This window comes from Tupaia chinensis, unplaced genomic scaffold (genome assembly GCF_000334495.1).
Source record: "Tupaia chinensis unplaced genomic scaffold, TupChi_1.0 Scaffold000184_1, whole genome shotgun sequence".
NCBI lineage: Eukaryota > Metazoa > Chordata > Mammalia > Scandentia > Tupaiidae > Tupaia > Tupaia belangeri.
In genome coordinates, this window is record NW_006159659.1 from 4,566,011 (window position 1) to 4,590,228 (window position 24,218).

The 24,218-nt window shown below is 42.4% G+C and overlaps 2 protein-coding genes across 5 annotated transcripts in view; one reads left to right on the plus strand and one right to left on the minus strand.

Annotated features, from left to right (window-relative positions):
- The window catches only part of APOO (apolipoprotein O), a 75,349-nt gene extending 51,595 nt beyond the window's left edge, over positions 1-23,754 (minus strand). For 2 of the 4 annotated variants that reach the window (XM_014587122.2, XM_006146659.3), the window contains exon 1: positions 17,984-18,117. In XM_014587122.2, coding sequence (XP_014442608.1) covers positions 17,984-18,085 — 102 coding nt within the window. In that variant the 5' untranslated portion in view covers positions 18,086-18,117. Of the gene's footprint in view, positions 1-17,983; positions 18,118-23,724 lie in introns of those variants that run through there. The other 2 variants (XM_006146660.3, XM_014587121.2) reach the window with 2 other exon arrangements.
- Positions 23,755-24,090: 336 nt separating this feature from the next.
- CUNHXorf58 (chromosome unknown CXorf58 homolog) overlaps positions 24,091-24,218 on the plus strand; it is a 42,004-nt gene continuing 41,876 nt past the window's right edge. Inside the window, exon 1 of the mRNA XM_027771115.1 lies at positions 24,091-24,190. Coding sequence (XP_027626916.1) covers positions 24,091-24,190 — 100 coding nt within the window. The remainder of the gene's footprint in view (positions 24,191-24,218) is intronic.

The window sequence follows — 24,218 nt, forward strand, 5'->3', positions numbered from 1 at the left end:
ATTCCTGAAGTTCTGTGGAAGTTAGAACCTAAAGAACGTGTTCTCATGGACTAAAAATTTCTGGTCAATTTTATCTTAATTTCCAAAAGAAAATAGTTTCTAAGTTTTTCTACTTAGCCTCTCAAGTAAAAGAGAGAGACCTAGACATTGTCACACCAGTAAAATTCAGCACCAGGCCAGCCGGTGGTTAAGGCACTGGATCCCATGGGCCAACTGTGCAGTTCAAGTCTTGGACCTGGTGGCTCGGAAAATATGCCAGCAACATGTGCGTGCATGCCCGAAATACTGAGAGGAGAATGGAGAAGGGACTGCAGTATGGCCATCCCCACTAGGGGGTGATTTCTAACCCCTCTACCCTTTCTGTATCTCTCTGGTGAGGGCACATCCCCTACAGCAAAACTAAAACAAAACAAAACCTTCAACATTCTATGAGGCTCTGTGAGGTTGACTCACATGGGAAGGTTCTGGGTTCACATCCAGAGACCCAAGTACACTGATTATGCATGTTCTCATGATCAGGAGCTGACTGAAGCTGGGGGTGGATTGCTGTGCAAAGACTATGTTGGCATACTGTGTGTGTGTCTCTTTTTCTGTGTTTCTCACTCAGAGAAGAAATAAACTTTTTTTTCTTTGTTTAATTGAATTTATTTATTTACATTCATTCACTGTACATCATTACAGTATACAAAGTAAGATTTTCCATCCAGAGTACACTGTATATTGTCTCAATCAAGTACATCAACATACATGTTATCGTCAACAAATCATTTTCCATTTCTTGTTTCCTGTATGTTTTGCTTTTTTTCCCACCCTTGATTCCCTATCTCTTACCCTCTGCCATCTCCCACTCTCCTCCTACACAGTCTCTGGTATCTATGTTTGCTTTCTATACTCCCCCCCCATATTGAGTCATTAAAGATCTTAATTAATCTAAATATTTTCATAGCAAGCACAGCTGATATATACATAATCTTCTGCTCAAGGCCTGGCCTCTCCTGCCATGCTAGCTTGTTTGCTGGAGGCTGAAATATCAGTAGGAACCCTTCATTTCTCTTCTACCCTGAAAATCTGGGAGAAATAAACTTTTATAAAAGACAGAGATTAAATAGTCCATCCCTTATCTGTATGTTTGGAATGCAACTAAAACCAACTCAGCTTTTCTTCAAACCTTTCTCTACTTTCTCTACTTCTCTCAGAACATCACCATTCAACTAGACAATTCCACAAGGAAACTCTGAGGTCACCTGAAATCTACTCAGCACTTTTCAAGAATACCATACATTGTCAGGAACCAGCAGTTAGCGTAATGGCTATGTCGCTGGACTCCCACGTAGTCGACCGCGGTTCATGTCCCAGACCGGGTGGCTTAAAACTCACACCGGGCGCATGTGTGTGCGTGCCCAAGATCCCGAGAGGAGAATGGAGGAGAAGGGATTGCAGCGTGACCATCCCCTCTGGGGGGTGATTTCTAGCTTTCTGTCTCTATGTCTCTCTCTGTCTGGCGAGCGCACGTGCCCTATAGCGAAAACCTCTCCGAAAAAAAAGAAAAAGAATACCATACATTGTTATAATAAGTGTAGTCATCGCATTTTACACTAAATCTCTTGAATTTACTCTTCCTGCTTAACTGAAATTTTTTATCCTTTGACCAGCATCTTCCCAAACTTCCACTCCAGGCTCCTGGTAACCAGCATTCTACTCCTGTTTGAGTTCAATGTTTTTAGATTCCATGGAAAATAAGCATATACATTATATGTTAATTTGCTCAATTTAGCCATTCCACAATATATACATATTTCAAAACACTGTGCTGTAAACAATAAATATATGCAATTTTAGGGGGGGAGAGATTTTTGCTATAGGGTACATGCGGTCACTGGAGAGACAGAGACAGAAAGTGAGAAATCACCCTCCAGGGGGGATGGCCACACTGCAATTCCTTCTCCTCTGTTCCCCTCCTGGGGTACTGGGCATGCATGCACACCTGCCTGGCCTGAGTTTGAAGCCACCATGTCCAGGTCTCGAATCACAGTCGGCCACATGGAAGTCCAGCAACGCAACCATTCCACCATCTCCTGGTCCCAATATATGCAATTTTTTTATTGCCAGAGGGCACATGCACTTGAGAGAGAGAGAGAGAGAGAGAGAGAGAAAGCACCCCTTAATGGGGTGTAGTCACACCACAATCCTTTTTCCTCCACTTCTCCATCTCATCAGGATTTTGGACATGCATGCACATGTACCTAGCATGTTTATCAAGCTGTCTGGGATAGATTCAAACTACACTCGGTCATGTAGGATCTGGCTTCCTATGCATAGCACTGACTACTATGCTACAGGGCTGGTCCAATAGACACCATTTTTATTTGAAAATTAAAAGAAATTTTTAGGGTCAGCCTTGTGGCCTAATGGTCAGGGGAGCTGGAACCTACATGGCCATCTGCCCAGTTCAAACACCAGCCCTGGCAGCTTGTAAAACATGCCAGGCACCGTGCATGTGTTCACCAAACAGGTTGGAGAGGTGGAGAAGGGACTGTGGTATGAACATACCCCATTGGGAGATGCTTTCTCCCTCTTCCTCTCTCTAGTGAGCACACACTCCCTCTGGCAAGTAAATACTAAAAAACGAAACAAAACAAACTCTGAGATCATCCTTATCATTACTCTCATCCAACTAAGTCCTGCCAATTCTGGCTATGAAATGATCTGGATGCTATTTTCTCTCCTTTACCTTCTGTACTTTTCCTAGATATCTTAGTTCTTTCCTGAATGGATTCAGCAGCATCCTAACTTACTGATGGCCCTCAGATAACTCAAACCATCACTATAAAAAAGAAAGACCTTTCCAAACTGCAAAGCTGATTACTGTCTATCCTTATTTGAGATCTTTCGGTATGTTGTTTTATCTGGGACTCATATGAGTGACAAACACGTAAATGATGTGGACACATCTACCTCCTCCAACCTCATCTCTCAGTCACTCTGCCCTCTCCCACATTTCTCCTGTTATTTCTCAGCTTCATGGGTTTGCCCATGCAGAGTCCTCCAAAATGTCCTTCATTTCTTTTGTCTTTCTGTAGAGCTGACTATGAGCAGGCAGAGTTTATGTTTTCCTTTTTTAAAAAACTTGTCCATTTATTTATTTGTTATAGAATCATTTAATTTAATTTTCTATTATTCTCCTTTAATTTGACCAGAGAGAGACAGAGAGAGGGAAAGTGAGAAAGCAAGCTACCAGGTCAGGGACTCTAATCATAGTTGGCCATGTGGGAGTCCAACACCTCAACCACCACGCCACCTGCTGGCCCCTGTCCCCCTATTTTTGTCTATCAATTTCTCCCTATCAGACTGGAATCCCTTTCAAGCTAGCTTGCTCCACATTCCTATTGCTATGGCTGTGCCTAGAACATAAGACATGCTCAATAACTGTTTACTGCCTGCTCCAATGAGACAAAAAGGAATGAATGAGAAGAGAAGTGAAAAATGGAGAGTGGTTAACCTTGTTCCATTTAGACACAATTTAGCATCATGGAAATCACACTACTGAGATCTGCATGCCTATAATTTGAAAGACTAAATTATTCTCTGAAACTCCCAAAACATATAACGTTAGATAAACTGTAACAAAAACATCTGTGGAGGCCCAGTCTCTGTGGCACAGTCAATAGTGTACTGGACTACGGAGCTGGAGCCACATGCTGACTGCAGTTCAAGTCCCCAGCCTGGGCAGCCTGAAAACACACTGGGTGTATGCACACATGCCCAGGATCCTAGAAGGTTGGAGGACTGGCAGAAGGGGATCATGGCAAGACCAAGCCCTCTGGAAGGTGCCTCCCTCTCTCTCTTTCACATGCATATGCTCTATCATAAAGCTTAAGAAATCTGTTCAAATATATGCCTGAAATCACACACACAAAAGGAAATTCCCGTATTTCAGAAGCCAATAAAAAGCAGAAGTAAAAAAAGTTTTTTTCTTAAACGGTTTAAAAAAAAAACTATCCAGCCATAAAAAAAAAAAACCAGACTGTGGCATTTGATAGAAAGTGGTCGAATATGGAAGATTTACTGCTGCGTAAAGCAACTCAGGCTATGAAAGAAAGATATTGTATGTCTCCACTTAATATATACCAGCTATCTGTACTCTGTGGTAGAGATTGAAATACTGGAAGACATAAAAGCAGTGAAAATAATTATGGACGCTAAAGACAGTATGGAATGGAGGGAAGGGGATAAGGGAAGGGTATAGGGAAGGAAATCAGGAAGAAAAAATAGAAACAAAGAAATGGTTTACTACCTGTTAATGATAAAATGTATAGTAGTCTCAACTGGACTGGTCTAAGAAGTATTTCATGTTGGGTACATTCTCTTTACAAGCCAAATGATGTACAGTGATCAAATGTTAAAAAAATAAGAAAATAAAATAATAAAAATAAACACACATACACACATCCTGAGGTATTAAGTATTCATTTTTTTTAAATTCAAGAAACTGCATGCATACACACGTTAGAGAGAAAATATTCCCCAACAGAGTCTTCATGTCACGATCCATCCCCAGCCTGAGCCAGCCCTCAGTTATGGGCACATGCATGCTCAGCACATTTAGGTAGGTCTCTGAATGAGAACCAGAAACCTTCCCATGTAGATCAGCCTGTCAGAGCACTCTGTTTTACTGCTGTACCAACACTCAGTCCCCTTCACCCCACGAATTTTTGAAAGAGGCCAGGCTGTCTGAGGCTTGAGTCACGCAAGAGTTCTCTGCAGCATCCATGAGAGTCCCCTCTCCAGGCCCCAGCTGATGGCCACCAGGTTGCTGGTGTCTGGAAGGGAGAACTCATTGCTCACTGCCCTCTGGGTCTGCCCACAACTAACTACAGCGATAATGCTTGAACTGAGGACTTTTCACAGAGGCAAGCTGGCCCTACCCTAGGACTTTGTTTCTGACACCCCCTCCTGAATGTTCCAGCTGGCACTCACTCCGCCCCCATCTAGCATTCTACACTCTAGCTTGGGTTCAGGATGTCCCCATCTTCATCCTGGTTTTATGTATTACCTACAGTTGATCTTTTTAATTCCCAATTCTCATTTTCAATATTTAATCCAATCTACATTTTACACACTTCATTTTTCATTCCATGGCCTTCTATCTTTTTATTCCTACTTCCTCTTTTATGTTCTTAATGATTATTCTCACTTTCATCTTTGATTTTAAGATTCAACCTGTTTACTTTTTAAATTTAACATTTTATTGAATTTTTAAATTTTTCAAATTTAATTTTCTTACATTTAATCACTGTACATCTCCACAGCATACAAAATGAATCTTCCCAGAAGAAATGCACTGTGTATCAGTCCAGTCAAAGACATTACCATGCACATTATCATGATTTTACTGGATTCTTAATGATTAATTTCTATTTTATTTTTCCCTTACCTTATGCATTTTCTAGTTTTAATGTTATCTTAGGCCTGATCCCTTAATTTTCTGTTCCTTCTTCTCCTACTGGTTTTCTTCTCCAGAGCACACCCTGACTCCCACTTCACAGTGAAAGCTCAGCCACTCGGTGGTAGCACCAAAGGCAGCAGCTCCTGCAGTGTGGCCTTTTCAGCTTCAGACAGGCTCCCAACAGGCAAAACAAGATAAAACAAACCTCCTCCCAGGAGACTCAGGAGACCCACAAATGAATACTCCCTAGGGCCACAGTTTTCTCTCTGCAGAGAACACATGTTACATCAGGGCTTCTCAGCCTTGACGCTGGTGACATTTGGGCTGGGTTATCCTTTGTGGTGGGGCTATTCTGTGCATCTCAGAAGGCCTGGCAGCAGCTCTGGCCTCCCACCAGATGCCACTAGCACCCCCCCCAACCCCATGACGGTCAAAAATGTCTCCAGACACTGCCAAATGTCTCCTGGGCAGCAACCCTCCCATTGAGAACTACTGATTTACATAAATAAATATTCGTTTCTGACATTGCTCACCATCCAGACTTTAAGGACATCTGTATGTTTTAAAACCCATGGCCTGGGGGCTGGCAGATGGTGTGGTGGTAAAGCTGCTGGACTCCCACATGGCCGACCACGGTTCAAGTTCTGGACCTGGCGACTTGCTTTCTCACTCTCCCTTCTCTGTCTTTGTCTCTCTCTGCTCAAATTGAATACTACTACTACTAATAATAATAATTAACTAATTAATTTAAAAAAGAAACATGGCCTCAAACTGCTCATAGCCAGAGAAACCAGAACAGCCATTGCCTGGGAATGAAGCAGGGTGGGGGTAGAGGAGAGTAGTCTTACTGATTAAGGGCACAGGGGAACTTTCTGGGGGACACAGGAATGATCTATATCTGGATTTGTGCTATATGCTACACAAGTATACATTTGTTAAAATTCAAATTGTACATCTAAAATTGCATAAATTAAAATCTGTGCATTTCACTGAACGTAAACTACACTTTTAAAAAACCTATATCTAGGCCTCCAGCATATCTAATCCATGCCAAGTTCATGCCAAAGTATAATGAGATGGGGGCCCAGCCTCTGTGGTATAATCAGTAGTGTTCTGGACTACAGAGCTGAAGGCCACATGCCGACCTCAGCTTGAGTCCCCAGCCTGGTCATGCTAAAAGCACACCAGGCATGTGCATGTATACGCCAGATCCTGGTGGGCTGGAAGGCTGGAGGAAGGGGATCATTACATGACTGAGCTCTGCAGAAGGTCGGTCTCTCTTTCTCTCATGCACACGTTCTTGTTTTTAAAAATTCCAAAATAAAGGTGGGAAATTTAGGCCAAGGGTCATTCCTAGGAAGGAGCCAGTCACAGTACCAACCATGGTAAGGAACTAGGTGGTCTTGACCTGTGCAATGGAAACACACAGGAGGACCCTTAGTGAATGGTCTAGAGGCAGGCAAGGTTGATGCTGATACCCTGGACACCTCGGAAATTCATCCTCCCTCTTGGCATCAAAGTATGAGGCTCTTAGTGTGAGACCACCCCACCCTGCCTCAGCACATTCACTACCTTCCCTTATAATGGTGAAGCAGCAGCTAGCCAGACTAGATGTCACCAATGGCAGTCCTAGATGCTGTGTACCTGCCATATTCTGTCAAAACTTGCTAGAAGTCATACTGAGTATTCAGACCATCCTGTTCAGTATCAGAATTTAAGAAGGGGAATGCTATTAAAATGGTCAGAGATTGCCCCCAAAAAGTGTGAGGGTCCAAAGAATAGGCAAAGAACCTTCTTTGATTTTTTGGCTTTCAAAGAAAAACACTAAACTGGAAGTCTGGTGTCTTGAAGAAAGACTTAACTTCTGGGGTCTGGGATCATAAACACAAAAGGCTTTGGCTTTATCACTTTTCTTCCACTGGAACTTCTGATAGGTAGGGTTATGTCACAAACAAAAATGTATTCTCTCTTCATGAGGAGTTGTCTTTGTTCACGATTGTGTTGCTAACAAATACCTGAGACTGGGTGTGATGTATAAAAAATAGAGGTTTATTTGACTCAATGATTGTAGTAGCTGAAAAGTCCATTAGGTGGGCCTACATTACAACACAAGCAACAGAAGCAGATGATGGTAGACACATGGAGAGAAGACATCCTTTTCTAACAACCCACTCTTGCAGGAATTAACTCCTTAGGAGAGTTAGAACTCACTCAGTGTCCTCAGACAGCATTAGTCCATTCATGAGAATGACATCTCCATAATCTCCACACACTAGGCTTCACCCTTTAAAGGTGGTGCAATGGTTAAGGTGCTGGACTCCCATGTGGTCAACCATGGTTCAAGTCCCGCCCAAACCCAGCAGCTTGAAACACACCAGGCATGTGTGTGCATACCCAAAATCCTGAAAGGAGAATGGAAATAAAGAGATTGCAGTGCGGCCATCCCCCTGGGTGATTTCTCATTTTCTGTCTCTCCAGTGAGTACATACACTCTCTAGCAAAAAAAAAAAAAGACAAAACAACAAAAAACTCAACACCTCCAAATGCCATTACACTGGAGAAAACATAAACCTTTGGGGAAAAAACCATTATCCAAACTGCAGCAAGGTCCTGACCCATTATGGTACAACCAGACTGCATATTCCTCCTGAGAAATCAGATTTTCCCTGGACCTTTACTCATAGGGAGCTAGAACTTCTAAACAACTATATTCATGGCCTGAGCACTCCTGTCCCCAATCACAGTCCTTGAGAATGTTTGTTTGCCAGGCTCACTCCCCACCCAGAGCAGATGACTGTGTTCAGAAAGTGGGTACATATGAACCTTCCAAGAACTGATTAGATATGTTATACTTCAGATTAGATGAGTATAGCTTGCTAGAGCAAAGTCAAGCCTGCTATGTTAATAGCTACATCTTCAATGAATGCTTAAACTATAGACTATATCCAAAGTCTGCATTTCATTAGATCCAGTGTATCCTTTAATTACTAGATGCTTCTCCTGGAATTCAAAAGACCCAAATGTGTGGGTTTGTCTGAGGTTTTTTTGTTTGTTTGTTTTGGAGAGGTTTTCGCTATAGGGTGTGTGTGCTCGCCAGACAGACAGAGAGACATAGAGACAGAAAGTGAGAAATCACCCCCCGGGGGATGGTCACGCCGCAATCCCTTCTCCTCCATTTTCCTCTTGGGATCTTGGGAACGCATGCACACGCGCCCGGCGTGAGTTTTAAGCCACCGGGTCCGGGACGCAAACTACGGTCGACTACGTGGGAGTCCAGCGACATAGCCATTACGCTAAGTGCTGGTTCCCTGAGGTTTTGAATATAGCTCTGAGACCCATAGTCACAGGGAAAACTAAAACTTGGCTCAGACAAAGGTGCATTGCTGATTCTTAGATTGGTAAACCTCGGGGGTAGTCCTACTAAGTTCCCTGGCTCATGTGACTTCACCTTTCTTTCTGATCTGATTCTCCTCCCCAGCAAGATATCTTACTCTTATCCTATAAAGGTACACTGTCATTCTCCATCTTGGACCTTGGACTCTCTTTTAACTTTCCTTTTACAGTCCACAAGAGGCATAACTGCTGATGGAAACTGAGCAGCCAGGATTGGTGTTTGGGTGGATGGAGCCCTAACAAGAAGTGTTGTAAAGAGGTTGCCATTATTTTAAAGGCATTTACTCACTTATTACCTTCTCTGCTGAAGCATGCCAAGGACTGATGATGGCAAAACTTAATTTGTCTAGGTAAGTAGGGTTATATGTGACAGAACAATTAGAAGATATCAATTAGAATTTTATTTCAAAATCAAATACTCATTACACACCTACTCCACATCAGGCACACTGTTAAACAGGATATAACACTTAAGCATACATGGTCCCTGCCCTCAAAGAGCTTCCAGGAAGTTTATGAGTTTGCTCAAAAAGAATCAGGTCACAGGCACAGCAGTAACACAAAGCCCAGAAATTCTGAAACCACATGGGAAGGTCCTAGGTTTGTGCCCCAAGACTTCCCTGAACACACGCGGCATATGCACGTGCCCTGATCCAGGCTGGCTATGGCTGGAAGTGGATCCTAGTGTGAGGGGGCTATTAGGGGTGCCTACCCTCCATCCTCCTGTCTCCCTCCCTTCCACCTCTTGCCCTCTTTCTCTCTCAGAAGAAATAAGTAAACTTTAAAAAAAAAAAAAAAACAACCTTTAGGGCAAACCCCATGACCCATGACCCAGTGGTTAAGGAAGCTGTATTCCACATGGCTGCCTGCAGTCTGAATTCCAGTCCTGGCAGCTTGAAACACACACCAGGTCCATGTATGTATGTGTGCCCCAAATCTAAACAGGATGGAGAGGTAGAGGAGAAAGGATTGTAGCATAGCAATGCCCCATTGGGGACCAGCAGTTAGCATAATGGCTATGTCGCTGGACTCCCATGTAGTCAACCGCGGTTCGAGTTCTGGACCCGGTGGCTTAAAACTCACGCTGGGCACATGTGCGTGCATGCCCAAGAGGGGGGTGATTTCTCGCTTTCTGTCTCTATGTCTCTCTCTGTCTGTCTGGCGAGCACACGCGCCCTACAGTGAAAATCTCTATAAAAAAACAAACAAAAAAAATATATGAAAACAAAAAAAAAAAAAAAAAAACCAACCAAACAAACAAACAAAAAACAATGTCCCATTGTAGGGTACTTTCTCCCTCTACCTTCTCTCTCTGTTTCTCTCCAGCAAGGGCCCACACCTCTGGCAATTAAAATTTTTTTTTAAAGACTGAGGTCCAAATTTAAATATATATTAATATCCTAAAAAAGACTAAGGTATAAGATTTGAGTTAATCCTTCAGCTCCAGCAGCAAGGGTAGATCTTAGAAACAGTTAATCAAGATACAAATCTGGTGAGGTCATAAACACTCAGATTACAATGGGTACCCAGAAAGCTAAACTGTTCTTGCTTTGCAAATAAAAGTGCACTGCCCAGAATTCACTAGCTGTGGGACCACATTCTGATTGTGTCCTAGTAAAATCCCTTAAAAGTGAAAGAAAAACCTCAAGCTAACTCAAATGAACTCTCAGAATAATTTGAACTCTCATGAATGGAGGGACTCAAATCCTTGACAACTTGCTTTCTTTTTCAATTCTATTGAGAATCCAGTGTACAGTCTCTCCCATTTCTAAGGGTGACCCTTTATTCGCCTACAATTATGGACCAATTATCTTATTAGACCTTCCATTTAAAATATATACCAGTTTCCTCTTCAATGAAAGACCTTTGCAGGCCTGTATACACAAAAGATTTCAGAATCACCAGGGGAGCTTTTTTAAAGCATAGATTTCAACACATTCCCCTAGAGCATTTTGATTCAGTAAATCTAAGAGGGGCCCAAGAATTTATTTTCACAATAAACCAAGTTTAGAAAACTACTATTCTACAAGCAGACACTTAGGGGAACAGTTATTCAGCTTAAGTTGGTATAAACACTCAAAGGTACTTACTTTAAAGAACATTTGAAAGAATGAAATGAAAATTGTTCTAAACATAAAAAGCAACAGTGAATGGCCACCCACTAAAGAAGTTATGGAATTTATTTACATTCAAGAACATCTTTCCCATTTTAAACAGAATACAACTAATAATCTCCACCCCTATTTCCCTTCTTTTTTCTCTCTTTTTCTTAAGAGAGATTTTGTGTGCACTCGCCAGAGAGACAGAGAGATAGAAAGCAAAAAATCACCCCCCAGAAGATGGCCATACTGCAATTCCTTCTCCTCCATTCTCCTCTCAGGATCTTGGGTACACACGCACATGTGCCCAGAGTGACTTTTTAAGCTGCCGAGTCCAAGACTTGAACCATGCTCAACTACATGGGAGTCTAGCAACGTAACCATTACGTCATCTGTTGGTCCTCCTATTTCCCTCTTTAATTACTACCTTATCTTTCTGCCTCTCTCCACTGATAAATTTATTTTAAAAATAGACTATGGTGGGAACCAGCAGTTAGCGTAATGGCTATGTCGCTGGACTCCCACGTAGTCGACCGTGGTTTGCGTCCCAGACCCGGTGGCTTAGAACTCACGCCAGGTGCATGTGCGTACGTGCCCAAGATCCCGAGAGGAGAATGGAGGAGAAGGGATTGCGGCGTGACCATCCCCCCTGGGGGTTGATTTCTCGCTTTCTGTCTCTATGTCTCTCTCTGTCTGGCGAGCGCACACGCCCTATAGCGAAAACCTCTCCAAAAAAAAAAATAGTCTATGGTGAGGCTGGCAGGTGGTATGGTGATTAAGATGCTGGACTCCCTCATGGCTGACTGCAGTTAAAGAGTCCTGGACCTAGCAGCTTGCTTTCTCGCTTTTCCTCTCTCTCTTTCTATCTGTCTCTTTCTGGTCAAATTACTACTACTATACTATTAATAATACATTAAATTAAATCATTCTAAACCCCCTTTTTTATAATAAACAACAGTGGTTGTCTATACATGGTAATATTCAGGGTGATTCTTTAGTACTGTCTGTACTTCCTGAAGTTTTTATAATAAATATTAATTTGTTTTATAATATGCAAAGAACAAAAAGGGCTGGCTCCTAAGACAAGTCTAAAGAATTTACCACAAAATATGAAAATAATTCCAAATAAAGAGGGATAAAAATGTGTTCATGGGGCCAGCAGGTGGCTTAGTAGTTAAGCTGCTGGACTCCCACATGGCCGACTACAGTTCAAGCCCCAGATCTTGAGGCTTGAAACTCAAACAGGGTGCATGTGCGTACATGCCCAAAATCCCAGGAAGAGAATGAAGGAAAAGGGATTGTAGCATGGGCATCCTCCCCGCTGGGGAGGGGGAGGATTTCTCACTTACTATCTCCCTGATGAGTGCTCATGCCCTATAGCAAAAATCTCTCTCAAAAAAAAAAAAAGGAAAAGAAAATGTGTTAATCAGTGATGACATTTTTAGAACAAATATATTGATCAGTGATAAGAATTTTTAGCATAAATATATTGAAAGAATAATTATATCTATCCTCTCAAAATGACTGTTTTGACTAGCACTCATTTGGATGTATAAATTGGGGAGTTAACATACTTAAGCAAAAACAATAGAAACCATAATCATTTCCATCTGTCTCATAGTAAAAGGGATTCTAAAGTCAATATTTTTCAGACTTTAAACAAGGAGAAAAACTGACAAACACAGAACTATTTTATAAGAAACTTTCAGTTCTGTAGTTCTGGACTAGAGTAACTGATATTTCCTAGTTCTTTCTCATCCACTATGAACAGACTATAATCTAAAGAAATGAGCAAAGGAAAACAATGAGGCTGTTTTCAAGATTGACATTATCTTTTTCTCACAGAAAACTATTGACTAAGTTCCATTTTATCTTTGGAGAGCACAAGTCACCACAAAATTAGGTCAGCAAAGTAAATATGTTCCATCTGTGGTGGTTTCACTTTCTACTCTTTAAAAATAGCGATCAGGCTTTGCAGAACTCACATAGAAAAAATAATAAACTTATGTGATAAACAAGTTTATCCTCAAAGGCAAGGTGTGAGATAATTGCTCATTTTAGGCAGGTTTTGAGTCATCCAGTTGGGCTGTACTGGTTTCACAGATTTGGAACATAGATGATATGTAGTTTATCTGGTTCCAATTTTATTTTGTATTTCCTCGTCCAGACAGAAATTTACCACTGCTTGCCTAAAACTCCAATATGTGTGTGTGTGTGTGTGTGTGTGTGTGTGTGTGTGTGTATTTTTTCCCCTCTTACTTGAAATGGCATCTCGAGAGCTTCTCAAATTCCTTTGGGTAGAAAAAAATGTAGGACAGCATTTGCTTTAAGGCCTGCTTTTCAAACACATCCGAGTTTTTAAACAACTAAAAAATGTACAGCATTTAACAGAAAGAGCTATTCTGTCAAAGTATTATCTGTCTATGCCCACATTTCATTTCCCAAATGTACACAGAGAAGTTTGGGCCTCTGATAACAACTGCTTTCAACCTCTTCTCAGTAATTCATGTGTTCTCCTTCTTTGGGGAAAATAAAACTACACTTTTTAAAAAAGAAAAACCATGCGCAAGACTAAATTCGGCTGATGATAATCTGAATTCATAATAAAAATCTCTGCAAAAATAAGGAACAAAAAACAAGAAAAGTAAATATTTGGACTCTACACAGCAACTTTAAAAGTACTCCCAAATACTGTGACTTCACAAACAGGCTCAAAGTCAATATTTGCCAAGTGAGGTAAGCCAGGAACAGACAATTTAGGAAACTTGTTGGAGTCCTCATATCACTTTTTGCTTACTTACTCACCAGTCTAACCCATGTCGTAATACGACACGTGAGCCAGCACCCGCTGAAGGGAGAGGATATTCATTTCAAGAAAACAGGCTGCTGTTTTCCAAAAACTGAACTTTGTGGAATGAGAGGAAAAAGGGGGAAATGAACTTTATTATTTTCATATATCCTATTTAAAAAGACTTCAAAAGAATGAATAGACATATCTGAATGAAGAAACTACTGGGCGTCCCTCCCTGCTAAGGCAAAGAACATACACTTGGGAATGGATCTCCAGCTCCCACTGAGGACTCCCCTACTCAGGGTACCAAAGAAAGAAGTCCTTAAGTGGGAGCCAGTGTGGGCTTTGAATAAAACTACTTTGCTTCAAAGGGTGAGAAAGAAATAGGAGACAAAGGGTGACTGTACTAAAAGCAAAAAATTCTCTCAAAATACAATCATACTATACATAATGCACAGAGTCGTATCATAAAAATACATCTTAATAGTCCAAGTTATAAGCTTTCAGCGTATTGAAAACTCTATGACCCTTGCTCTAAATTCTTGTCTCTCCAAGTTTTGGTGAACAATTAACTCAAGTTTAAAAATACACTACATTAAGAAATTGGCACTGTTGAAATTTTCTAATAAAACTGGCATGAAGCCACACAAAAATTAGGAAAATCTCAGCAAAAATGAAGTGTAAATAACTTCCAAATTTTAAAATATATCTTTCTTTAAATTGAGGTTTTTTTCCTCCTAAAAATATCTATGTAAAGTTCCATGCGATATGAACTACAAAATTCTACATAAGTATCACTGGGGAAAATCAACTCATATATCCTTTTGATTCCTTTATTTAAAAAAGTTTTTCGGTATTTTCCTGATATATTATAAATAAGTCAACTCTAGACTTTTTGAAACAGATAGGCAACTTTGCTATAGAGATTTTATATGCATCTAATTGCTTGCAATAATTTTAGTTCTTTAAAAAAGATTTATTTATTTATTTTAAATTTGCTACAGGGCTCACCAGAAAGAGAGCGTGAAAGAGAGAGGGAAAGTGAGAATGCAAGCCACCAGGTCTGGGACACGAACCACTGTCAGCCATGTGAGAGACCAGTGCCTTGAACCAACACGTCACCTGTTGGCCCCATATTTTTAATTTAAAAATATATTTTAAAAAATTTTACCACACAGTGCCTGCATTTGCTAAAAGGAGTAGTGGGGAGAAAGCATCTTCCAATGGGATATGGTCACACTGCAATCTCACCCTGGGACCCAGCTCCCTTACCCAGTAGGACATGGGGTGGGCCCAGTAATTTTAAATGTACTTACCATACAAACAAACATCAAAATTAATTTTCTACCTTCTAAGAGGTTCCAGTCTAACCTAGAAAAGACACTGAGTGTGGAACACATATATGTAGAGATTATAAATTAAATCTTTATTTCATAAAAGTATGCAAACATAAATAGGCCTCATGGGATAATAAATCTATTTACCATAAATAAGTATCTAGGGACCAGCAGGTGGTGTGGTGGTTAAAGCACTGGACCCCCACATGGTCGACCATAGTTTGAGTCTCAGACCTGGCGTCTTACTTTTTCACTTCCCTCTCTCTGTCTTTCTCTGGTCAAATTAAAGTAATACTAATAATTAACAAATAAAATTAAATAATTCTAAAAATATATATCTAGTACATTATCTAATTTTTTTTTTTTTAGTTTTGCTATGAGGCACATGCACTTGCCAGAGAGAGACAGACAGAGAGAAAGAGAGAAAATAAGAAAACCCCCATGTGAGATAGCCATGAAGCAATCTCTTCTCCTCCAGTCTCCTCAGTCTCCTCTCAGGATCTGGGCATGCAGGCACATGCATCCAGCATGATTTTCAAGATGCTAAGTCCAGAACTCAAACTGCACAGTAAGCAAGATGGGATCCAGAGCCTTAACTGCCACACCACTTGCTGGCCCCACGTTATCTACTTTTGATCTGCATATTCTTTCATCATGCATCCACTTCTTTCTCCTTTTCCAGTCTTAGTTGAAAATGGAAGGCTATATGCATTTGAGAAAGAGATGGCAGAGTGCTAATGTCCTGAGCAGAAACCACTTCCAAGTGAGAAGTGATTTTATCCAGATTTGATCCACTTTTTATAGTCCTAATCCTACAGTGCTACCCTGCAACCACAGGTCACTTCAGTGATAGATGTCATGCAGGACAGGAGAGACAGAAAACACTTTACAGCCTTAGAGTGCTTTGTACGTCACTGTTCTACTCACATGTTACTGCATTTGAACCTCCCAGCAACTAACTCCATAAGATGTGGAGGGGCAAGTTACTATGGCCACAGTACCAAGACTGGGGGAACCTGAGAGATTAAGAAACCTCACCAAGGTCACCTAGCCAGAAACCAGAAACCCAACAACTAGAACCAGAGCCTGTGCTTTTCAACTACTGAGACATCCAGAGTTATAGGGCAGGTTTTGTTTCTGGTGTGTGTGTGTGTGTGTGAGAGAGAGAGAGAGAGAGAGAGAGAGAGAGAGATCGATCTACCATCCAACTTCTTTGAAGGGTGACAGTACAAAAACCACCACCAATTAATTCTGGATTAATTTTTTTTAAACTTATTTAATTCCATTTTGTGTGAGGCTGCCACCAGCGAATATCGCCGGTTTCTCAGAGAGCAAACAATTACACAATGCCAAAAGCCATGATTGGCTTCCCTTCAAAACCTCACCTTCAAAACCATACTGATTGGCCACTAGAATCCCTCAGATTTGCATATCCATCACCTCATGATTGGTCCACAAAGCAACCAATCATAACCCACCTTTTACAACCAACCACAGCCCACCAACATGTATATAACCACAATCCCTGGCCCACAATCGCCAGACGACCCTAAAGACCCTTAAGAGTTGTAACACTGTGTTGTCTCCAGACAACCCTGAAGAGTTGTGACACCGCGTCGTCTCCGTGCTGTAACACTGCGTCATTCGTCCCGTCTCTGATTCCTTCCCTCAGGAAACCTGTTTGACTGTCCTCCAGACAGGATCATGTGTACACCTGGTGTGCTCAGATCAACCTGGGATCAAAACCAGGGCCTCCCACAAGACTCTAGCATCATGCAACAGTACCCTACCACCTGTGCCAATGCAGCTGGACCAATATATATGTGGCTTTTAAAATAATATTATCCAAGTGCAAAAGTTAGATACTTTTCCAATTTACAGGTGATTTTCCTTTTCCTTTTAACATTCTAATTTTCCCTTCAGTTTGTACTAGGAACATAATATAGCAACATGATAAAATTAATTTCAGGAAGAGAGGCAACAACATGCATTACAACAAGCCACAAAGAATGTGTGAAGTCATAATGCCTTCAAGCCAAGAACCCGTTTACTCAGGCTCCTCTGTGAGGTAAGCTCTGAGTACAGGTCACATCATTGCCCTTCAGGAAGGAACTGACTCAGACCAGCTTTCACTGGGTCACCTTCTCACTCTGAAGGCCTCTGTTGGCAGGGAACAGCTAGTTGATTCCCCTATCTCCAGCCCACATCTCTCAGAAAAACTCCATACCCTTGATTCCCTTGTCAAGTGATTAACACCTCTCAGTGTCCACAGATACTTCAACAAGCCCAACTTGTTCAAAACCAAACTATTGGGACGTCAGAAAAGTCATGACAGGGGCTGGCAGGTGGCATGGTAGCTAAGGGCGCTGGATTCTCACGTGGCTGACTATGGTTCAAGTCCTGGACCTGGAGGCTTGCTTTCTCATTTTCTCCCTCTCTCTTGTTCTCCCTCCCTCTCTGGTCAAATTAAAATATATAAGTAAAGTCATGACACATTTTTGCATAGAAAAACACAGAAAGTCAATGACTTTTCTGATGACCCAATATAACTCTCTCAAAACTAAACTCAATCTCCTTCCACTTTTTCGTTTCAATGAATAACCATTCATTAGTTATTGGATGAATAACTAATTACTCATTTAATTTTCCAAGTCAAAAGCCCAGGTAATATCCTCGTATTCTCCCTTCCCTCCTCTGCCAGACAGCTGATCAACTAACAAATTTTGAAGTAAAAAATACTTCTGCAGGGCCCCAAGGCTGTGTAGTAACGTAACACTACCTTAACAGCCTTGTATAAGATGCCAACTGAAAGTTACTAACAGCTGATTTCTTGAGCACTTACTTTGTGCCAAGCACAGTTGTAAGGTTGACTATGGATGAATTTAATCTACACAACAACTTGAAGTTGGTGTCTTACCTTCATTTTATGGATGAAGATGCAGCTACAGGGAACTTGAATATTTCTCCCAAGGAAACACGCTGAAGACCAAGACCTTAACATTGTGCTGAGCTTTCTCATGTCTGTGTCCTTGCATGCACTTTTGTTCTCTGCTTAGAAAGTCCTTTCGACCTTGCCTGCCAGGCAAGCTCATTCTCCTTGAAGTCTTCTAATGCCCCCTGCTGGTGATCTGGTCTCTAAATCAGTAGCTCTTCAAATTGGCTGCATGCTCTAAACACTAGACATCTAGATCCCTCCCCCTGGAAATTCTGATGGTATTGGGCTACATTCCAGACTGGGCATCCACTTTTAAAATCACCCAGGAGACCCTAACATGCAATGGATGTTAAGATTCACTGCCTTGTGATGGCATTTTTATGCCTAGCTGGTAACTACACTGTGAGCTTCCAAAACCAAAGTTTCAGTTGTGGGGGAGGGGCTTATTCAAAACGGCAGGTTCCTCAACCCCACCTAAAAAGTAAATCAGAAACCTGGGTAGGACCCTGGAAATGATTTGCCTCTTTGAATGTGTGGCTGGGTTTGGGAATACCCTCTTAGATAAGAACCAGGTCTTTCTATTTGTACCCACCAGGGTCCAGCTTTGTGTTTAGACCACAGCTGCACCATGACAAAATTTGTGTAATGAATGCAATCTAGTGACATGAATCTGGGGACAGGGAATATGTAGTCAGTATTCAAACGTCCTCCAACAAGCTGCACAAGGAAACAAAGCTCCCTGTAATGGAATGCAAATACTGGGCTGTCTGGATTTCGTTATCCACCAATGCCCCCTACTGACCTAAACGTGAATAGCTACATCAAAACTGGTCACAGTTTAAATACTTTAATATGTATATAACTAGTCACACACATTAAGTGGCTTCCACCAACACCTATGCTACCAACTCCTTTGCTCACTAGGAGACCCAAGCTATTAACTCCCAAAGTCAGACCAATTCTACTATTTGCTCTGTCCCCTCTCAGCAGAGACCAGGTGACTGGAGCACTCAGTAAAACTCTCAAAGCATCTGGCCTTTTATTGGTCTTTGGTCAGTGCCTCCTCTAAATCCCACCATACTCATAGAACCATTCTCCTCAAAAACAAAGAAATAATTCATCTACTCATTTGTCTCAATTCTTGCAGTAGTGTCTACACCACCCATGGGCTCATTAAAAGGAAAGGAGGTCAGGTTAAGTGCTGTGCATAGGAACTAGATCCCACGTGGTCAACCCTGCATGTACGAGGCTCATGAACATTTTCCAAAGTGTGCAATGAATGCTCCTCTAAACTCATCTAACTTATCTCTCTGTAATGGACAGAGTTGGTCGCACATCCAGTCTCCATTCTCCCTCTTCCTTCCTAAAAGAACCCTGTTCTATTTAGGAATTCATTCCTCTCCCATGAGATTAAGGTAAAGTGATCCTAGAACAAGGTATTCCTGGAAGCTTCTATCAGGTCAGGGGCAAACACCTGACCTATAGTGGTCCAATGTGGCTGAAGGGGACAATCCAAACATGAGAGCTTTGTTCTCTCTCCATCGCAAGCTCTAGCGAATGAGGAAATGTGTATGTTACTGGGAGTCCCTCTTACAACTCTTTGGGAAACCAACCTTACCTGGAAAAGCCAAGAGACTGGTCCTTGATGACACTGTTAGCTCACTCAATCAATGAGCCGGGAGACTATCTATCCTCCCTCTGGACGAGTAAGATAATTCCCTTTACCTTTTAAGCAATTGGATTTTCCCTGCTGAAAGCACCCTAACATAGCCTGTCTTCCTCAAAACTCCTTCCTTAATTTTCTAAGCATCACTCTCTCCTGATCCTACTCTTCCTTCCCTAAAATTGCTTCTCCATCTCTGGCCTCCCAAATTCCTCTTCCTGCTCCCTTGACTTTGGTGTCCCCCAAGGTTTGTGGTGAATTTTTCATATTCAAAAGCATATGGTCATATGAAATTTTAGTTCACTTTCTCCCTTGACACATCAAAACTGAGCTACCTACACTGCCCCCAATGGAGTATGATGCCGTTCCCTAGCTCATCTACCTGAAGAACTCCTACTTGTCTTTCAAAATTAAATTTAAATGCCCCTCTGTGAAGCCTTCCTGAAGTCCCAAAGGGTTCCTTGCCTTTTTCCTGCCTCTTTGGCAGGCTGTGAGCCCTATGGGTCCCTCCACGAAGTCATCTTGCTAATTGCATAAAATGCCAACTATATTGAAATAATTGTGAGAATAATTTTAAAACTCAAATTTCTGATACTATAATATGTGCTTTTTAAATTAAAGAATTGTTTTATTTACTTATTTTTAATCTGACCACAGAGAGAGAGAGAAAGTAAGTCACCACCAGGTCCAGGACTTGAACCACAGTCAGCCACGTGGGAGTCCAGCGCCTTAACCACCATGCCACCTGTCGGCCCCATGTGCTTCTTTTTTTTCAGTTCTCAGAGGACACATGCACTCACCAGAGACAGACAGACAGACAGAAGGAAGAGGAAAGCACCTCCCAAAGGGGTGTAGTCACACCACAGTCCCCTCTCCTCCACCTCTCCACCCAGTCGGGATTCTGGGCACGCAAGCACATGTACCCAGCATGTTTTCTAGGCCTCCAAGGCCAGCACTAGAACCTGCAGTCAGCCCTGTGGGATCTGGTTCTTTTAACTATTACACCACAGGGCCATCCCATATAATATGTGCTTCTTTACCAGTCCATTAAATAAAAAGATAGAGCAATGGTCTTTTAACTATAATAATTTTGAATAATGATCTTAAATGATATCTTGAGATGTGCGACAACTGTAAAGTGATACAAATATGTCTGTGACTTCTGCTGGTACTATGACTGCCACTGGCGACAGGTACACTAATACTGTTGTGGTTTGTTGCTGTAGCAGCTTGTTAAATTAATGGCCCCCGTGAACCACACCTCACGTTCATGCCCTTGTGTAGTTTCCACTATATAAACTCTGGGCTTTTCTACGTGACTCGTTTTGACATCAACAAATGTGAGGCCAACAAGCATCTGTACATTGGGACCTGCCCTCTTGGAACCCAGTAACCAGGTGAGAAAGCCCAAGTTAGGCACATAGAAGAGCACCAAGCTGCCAGCTATGGGAGTGAGGCCACCAGCTAAATTCAACCACTGGGGAACATCAGCAAAACTACCCAGCCAACCCACAGATTATGAGAAATAAACAATTGTTATTGTCTTAAGGCACTGGTTTGCAGTGGTTCATTACCCACCAGTAGATAAATGAAAGTCACCCATATTCATAACTGAAACGAATGCTCAATTTCAGCTGGAGATGGGTGAAAAGATTTTTAAAATGTTTCTTTTTTAAGGGAGAGAGAACATCTCTTACTTTTTATTCTTTAGTCATGATAGAACACATGTGATGCATATGAGAGAAGGAGAGACAGAGATCTTCCACAGGGTCTAGTCATGCTGTCATCCCCTTCCTCTGGTCTTCCAACCTGTGGGATCTTGGACATTCACGTTCATGTCCAGTGTGTTTCAGGTTGATCCAGTGGAGGATTTGTGTGTGTGTGTGTGTGTGTGTGTGTGTGTGTGTGTGTGCGCTATAGGGCGCGTGCGCTCACCAGAAAAGACAGAGAGACAGAAAGCGAGAAATCACCCCCCCCAGGGGTGGATGGCCACACCGCAATCCCTTCTCCTCCATTCTCCTCTCGGGATCTTGGGCACGCATGGCGTGAGTTTAAGCCACCGGGTCTGGGACTCGAACCACGGTTGACTACATGGGAGTCCAGCGACATAGCCATTACGCTAACTGCTGGTCTCCAGTGGAGGATTTTTAACCACAGCAGACATATGGAACCTGGCTTCTCCTGAGCAGCACATTATCACTTTGTTACAAGAGTGGCCCAAAGAATTGTTTTCAGGAATCCCTGAATACTAGCTACAGATTCTTTGAGTGTCTGAGGCCTCAAAATTAAGAAACAAATGGTTAGGGGCCAACAGGTGGCATAGTGGTTAAGGCACTGGACTCCCACATGGCCAACAGCAGTTGGAGTCCCAGACCTGGGGTTTTGCTTTTGTGCTCTCTCTCTCTCATACTGTGTTTGTCTCTCATGAGGGCATGTGCCATATAGCAAATTTAAAAATAATAAATAAAATAAGGAGCCTGTAGGTGGCATGGTGGTTAAGGGCGCTGGACTCCCACATGGCCGAGTGTGGTTCAAGTCCCAAGCCTGATGGCTTGCTTTCTCACTTTCCCTGTCTCTCTCTCTCTCTCTGTGTGTCTCTCAAAATTAAACAATAAAATTAAATATTTCTTAAAACAAACAAATGGTTAGACAAAGTATCAGTAGATCCTATTCTTTTTACTATCACACTACATCATTGGTATCCATAGTTAAAACTGATCACAACATGCATGCCCTTTTTGTCACCCTAAAACTAGGCTGAGTTCCTGGCACATACAGGTGTTTAAAACAAATTTGTCAAATGAGTGAAAACTGTCTATTAGGTGTTTTCCTGTCTACACTGTGAGCTGTCTGAACATAAAATAAACGCAAATACTTATATGGTCCCTCTACATGCCAAGACCTTTTCCAAGTGTTTTACACATACCAATATACTTATTTTAACAACCCTATGAGGTAGATGCTATCACCCCAATTTCACCGAAAACTGGCACAAGAAGGTTAAGTGACTTGTCCAAGGTCACGTTAGCTACAAAGTGGTAATTCCAGGAGTGGAAAGCAGAATTCCCATTCTGATTTTATAGCCTTTATTAATTCGCCCAAAGCACATTTCAGAAGCTCAACAAAACTCTTAAATGAGTACAATTCTGTGAGTTCATTAGTAGTATTTTTAAAGGAATTTTAATTTATTATTATTTTAAAATTTGCTCTCTGGCACATGTGCTCACCAGAGACAGAGAAGGGTGAAAAGTGAGAAACAGAGCCCCCAGGTCTGGGACAAGAACCATGGTTAGCCATGTGGGAGTCCAGTGCCTCAACCACCACGCCACCGGCTGGCCCTCATTAGGACTATTTCATAGGTACTGTACATCTCGAAGCCTTCATTTTGTAGATTAATTTCTAGTAGCCTGTGATTTATGACCAAACAAAACTTAATTTCTAAAAAGTAGAACGGCTTTATAAAGCCAAAATGCAGATTTTCAAAGTCTCAACCACAAAAGTTGATTTTTTTCAAAAGACACGAGTACATAAAACCTAAGGCAGGCAATCTACCTGTCCATATTAAATAATGTTCACTGGGGACTGAAGCATAGCTCCACCCCCCCCCACCTTCCGAAGCCTGCCTCCCCCACACCCTGCAGTAGTCTCTCCGAAGGTGACCCTCCCCCACCCACACACCAGGTTCTGAAATCTGACCCTGCCAGGCAACCAAAGCCAACCTCACAGTGCTCTGAGCTGGCCTCACACTACCCGCGATCCCGAGGGCACCAGCCGGGGTGGTGGGTACTTTCAGTGAAGGCACTCTAACTTTTCCGAGTGTTTTTCTCGAGAGCACGACCCAAAGGACCACTCCCACGTGTGGTCTCAAGCCTCCATCATCCGGCAGCGTTCGCCCCAAGCAGACCGGTGAATGAACCGCAGGGCCTGGACGCAGCCAGGTCGGGAAAAGCCACTGGGCAAGCCCGGCCCGGCCTCCGGAGAGGCCCCACGAGAACGCGGGGAGACCTCCAGGCGGCCGGGAGGGGGCAGTGACAGCCGTGACCCGGCTCCACGCTCTCACCTTGAACATGTCGCTGGTGGCGGCGGCGGCTCCCCCTTACACTCACTTTTTGATACACTTTTAATTCTAAATTTAATGCAGCCTAAGTGAGTTACAAACCTGTATGTCTCAGTTAAAATATGTCCCCGTTTTTCTCATGTTATAGTCTGATCAGCAAGAAAAAAAGAGGACATCCAGACATAGTCAAATTATAGGGGTTCTTTATTAATAAACTGGCGGCTGCTGGAGGATTCTTGTCTTTCAAAGATCCCACAGCCCCAAGTGTAGGGAGAAGGGGTCTTATAAAGGCAAAAACCACATTTGGGTTAAGACGATCACACCGCCGACTCGCTGCGGCGAAGGCTTGGTTCAACCACCCAGGGCTGGATGCGGAGACGCCGAGCTGCGGGCGTCGCGCCCCGGGCGGCGGGAGCACGCAAGCCCCACCCCCCGGAGACTCCGCCCTTGCGCCGAGGGTTGCTAAGCGGCAAGAAAGCGCCGGCCCGGTGTGGGCG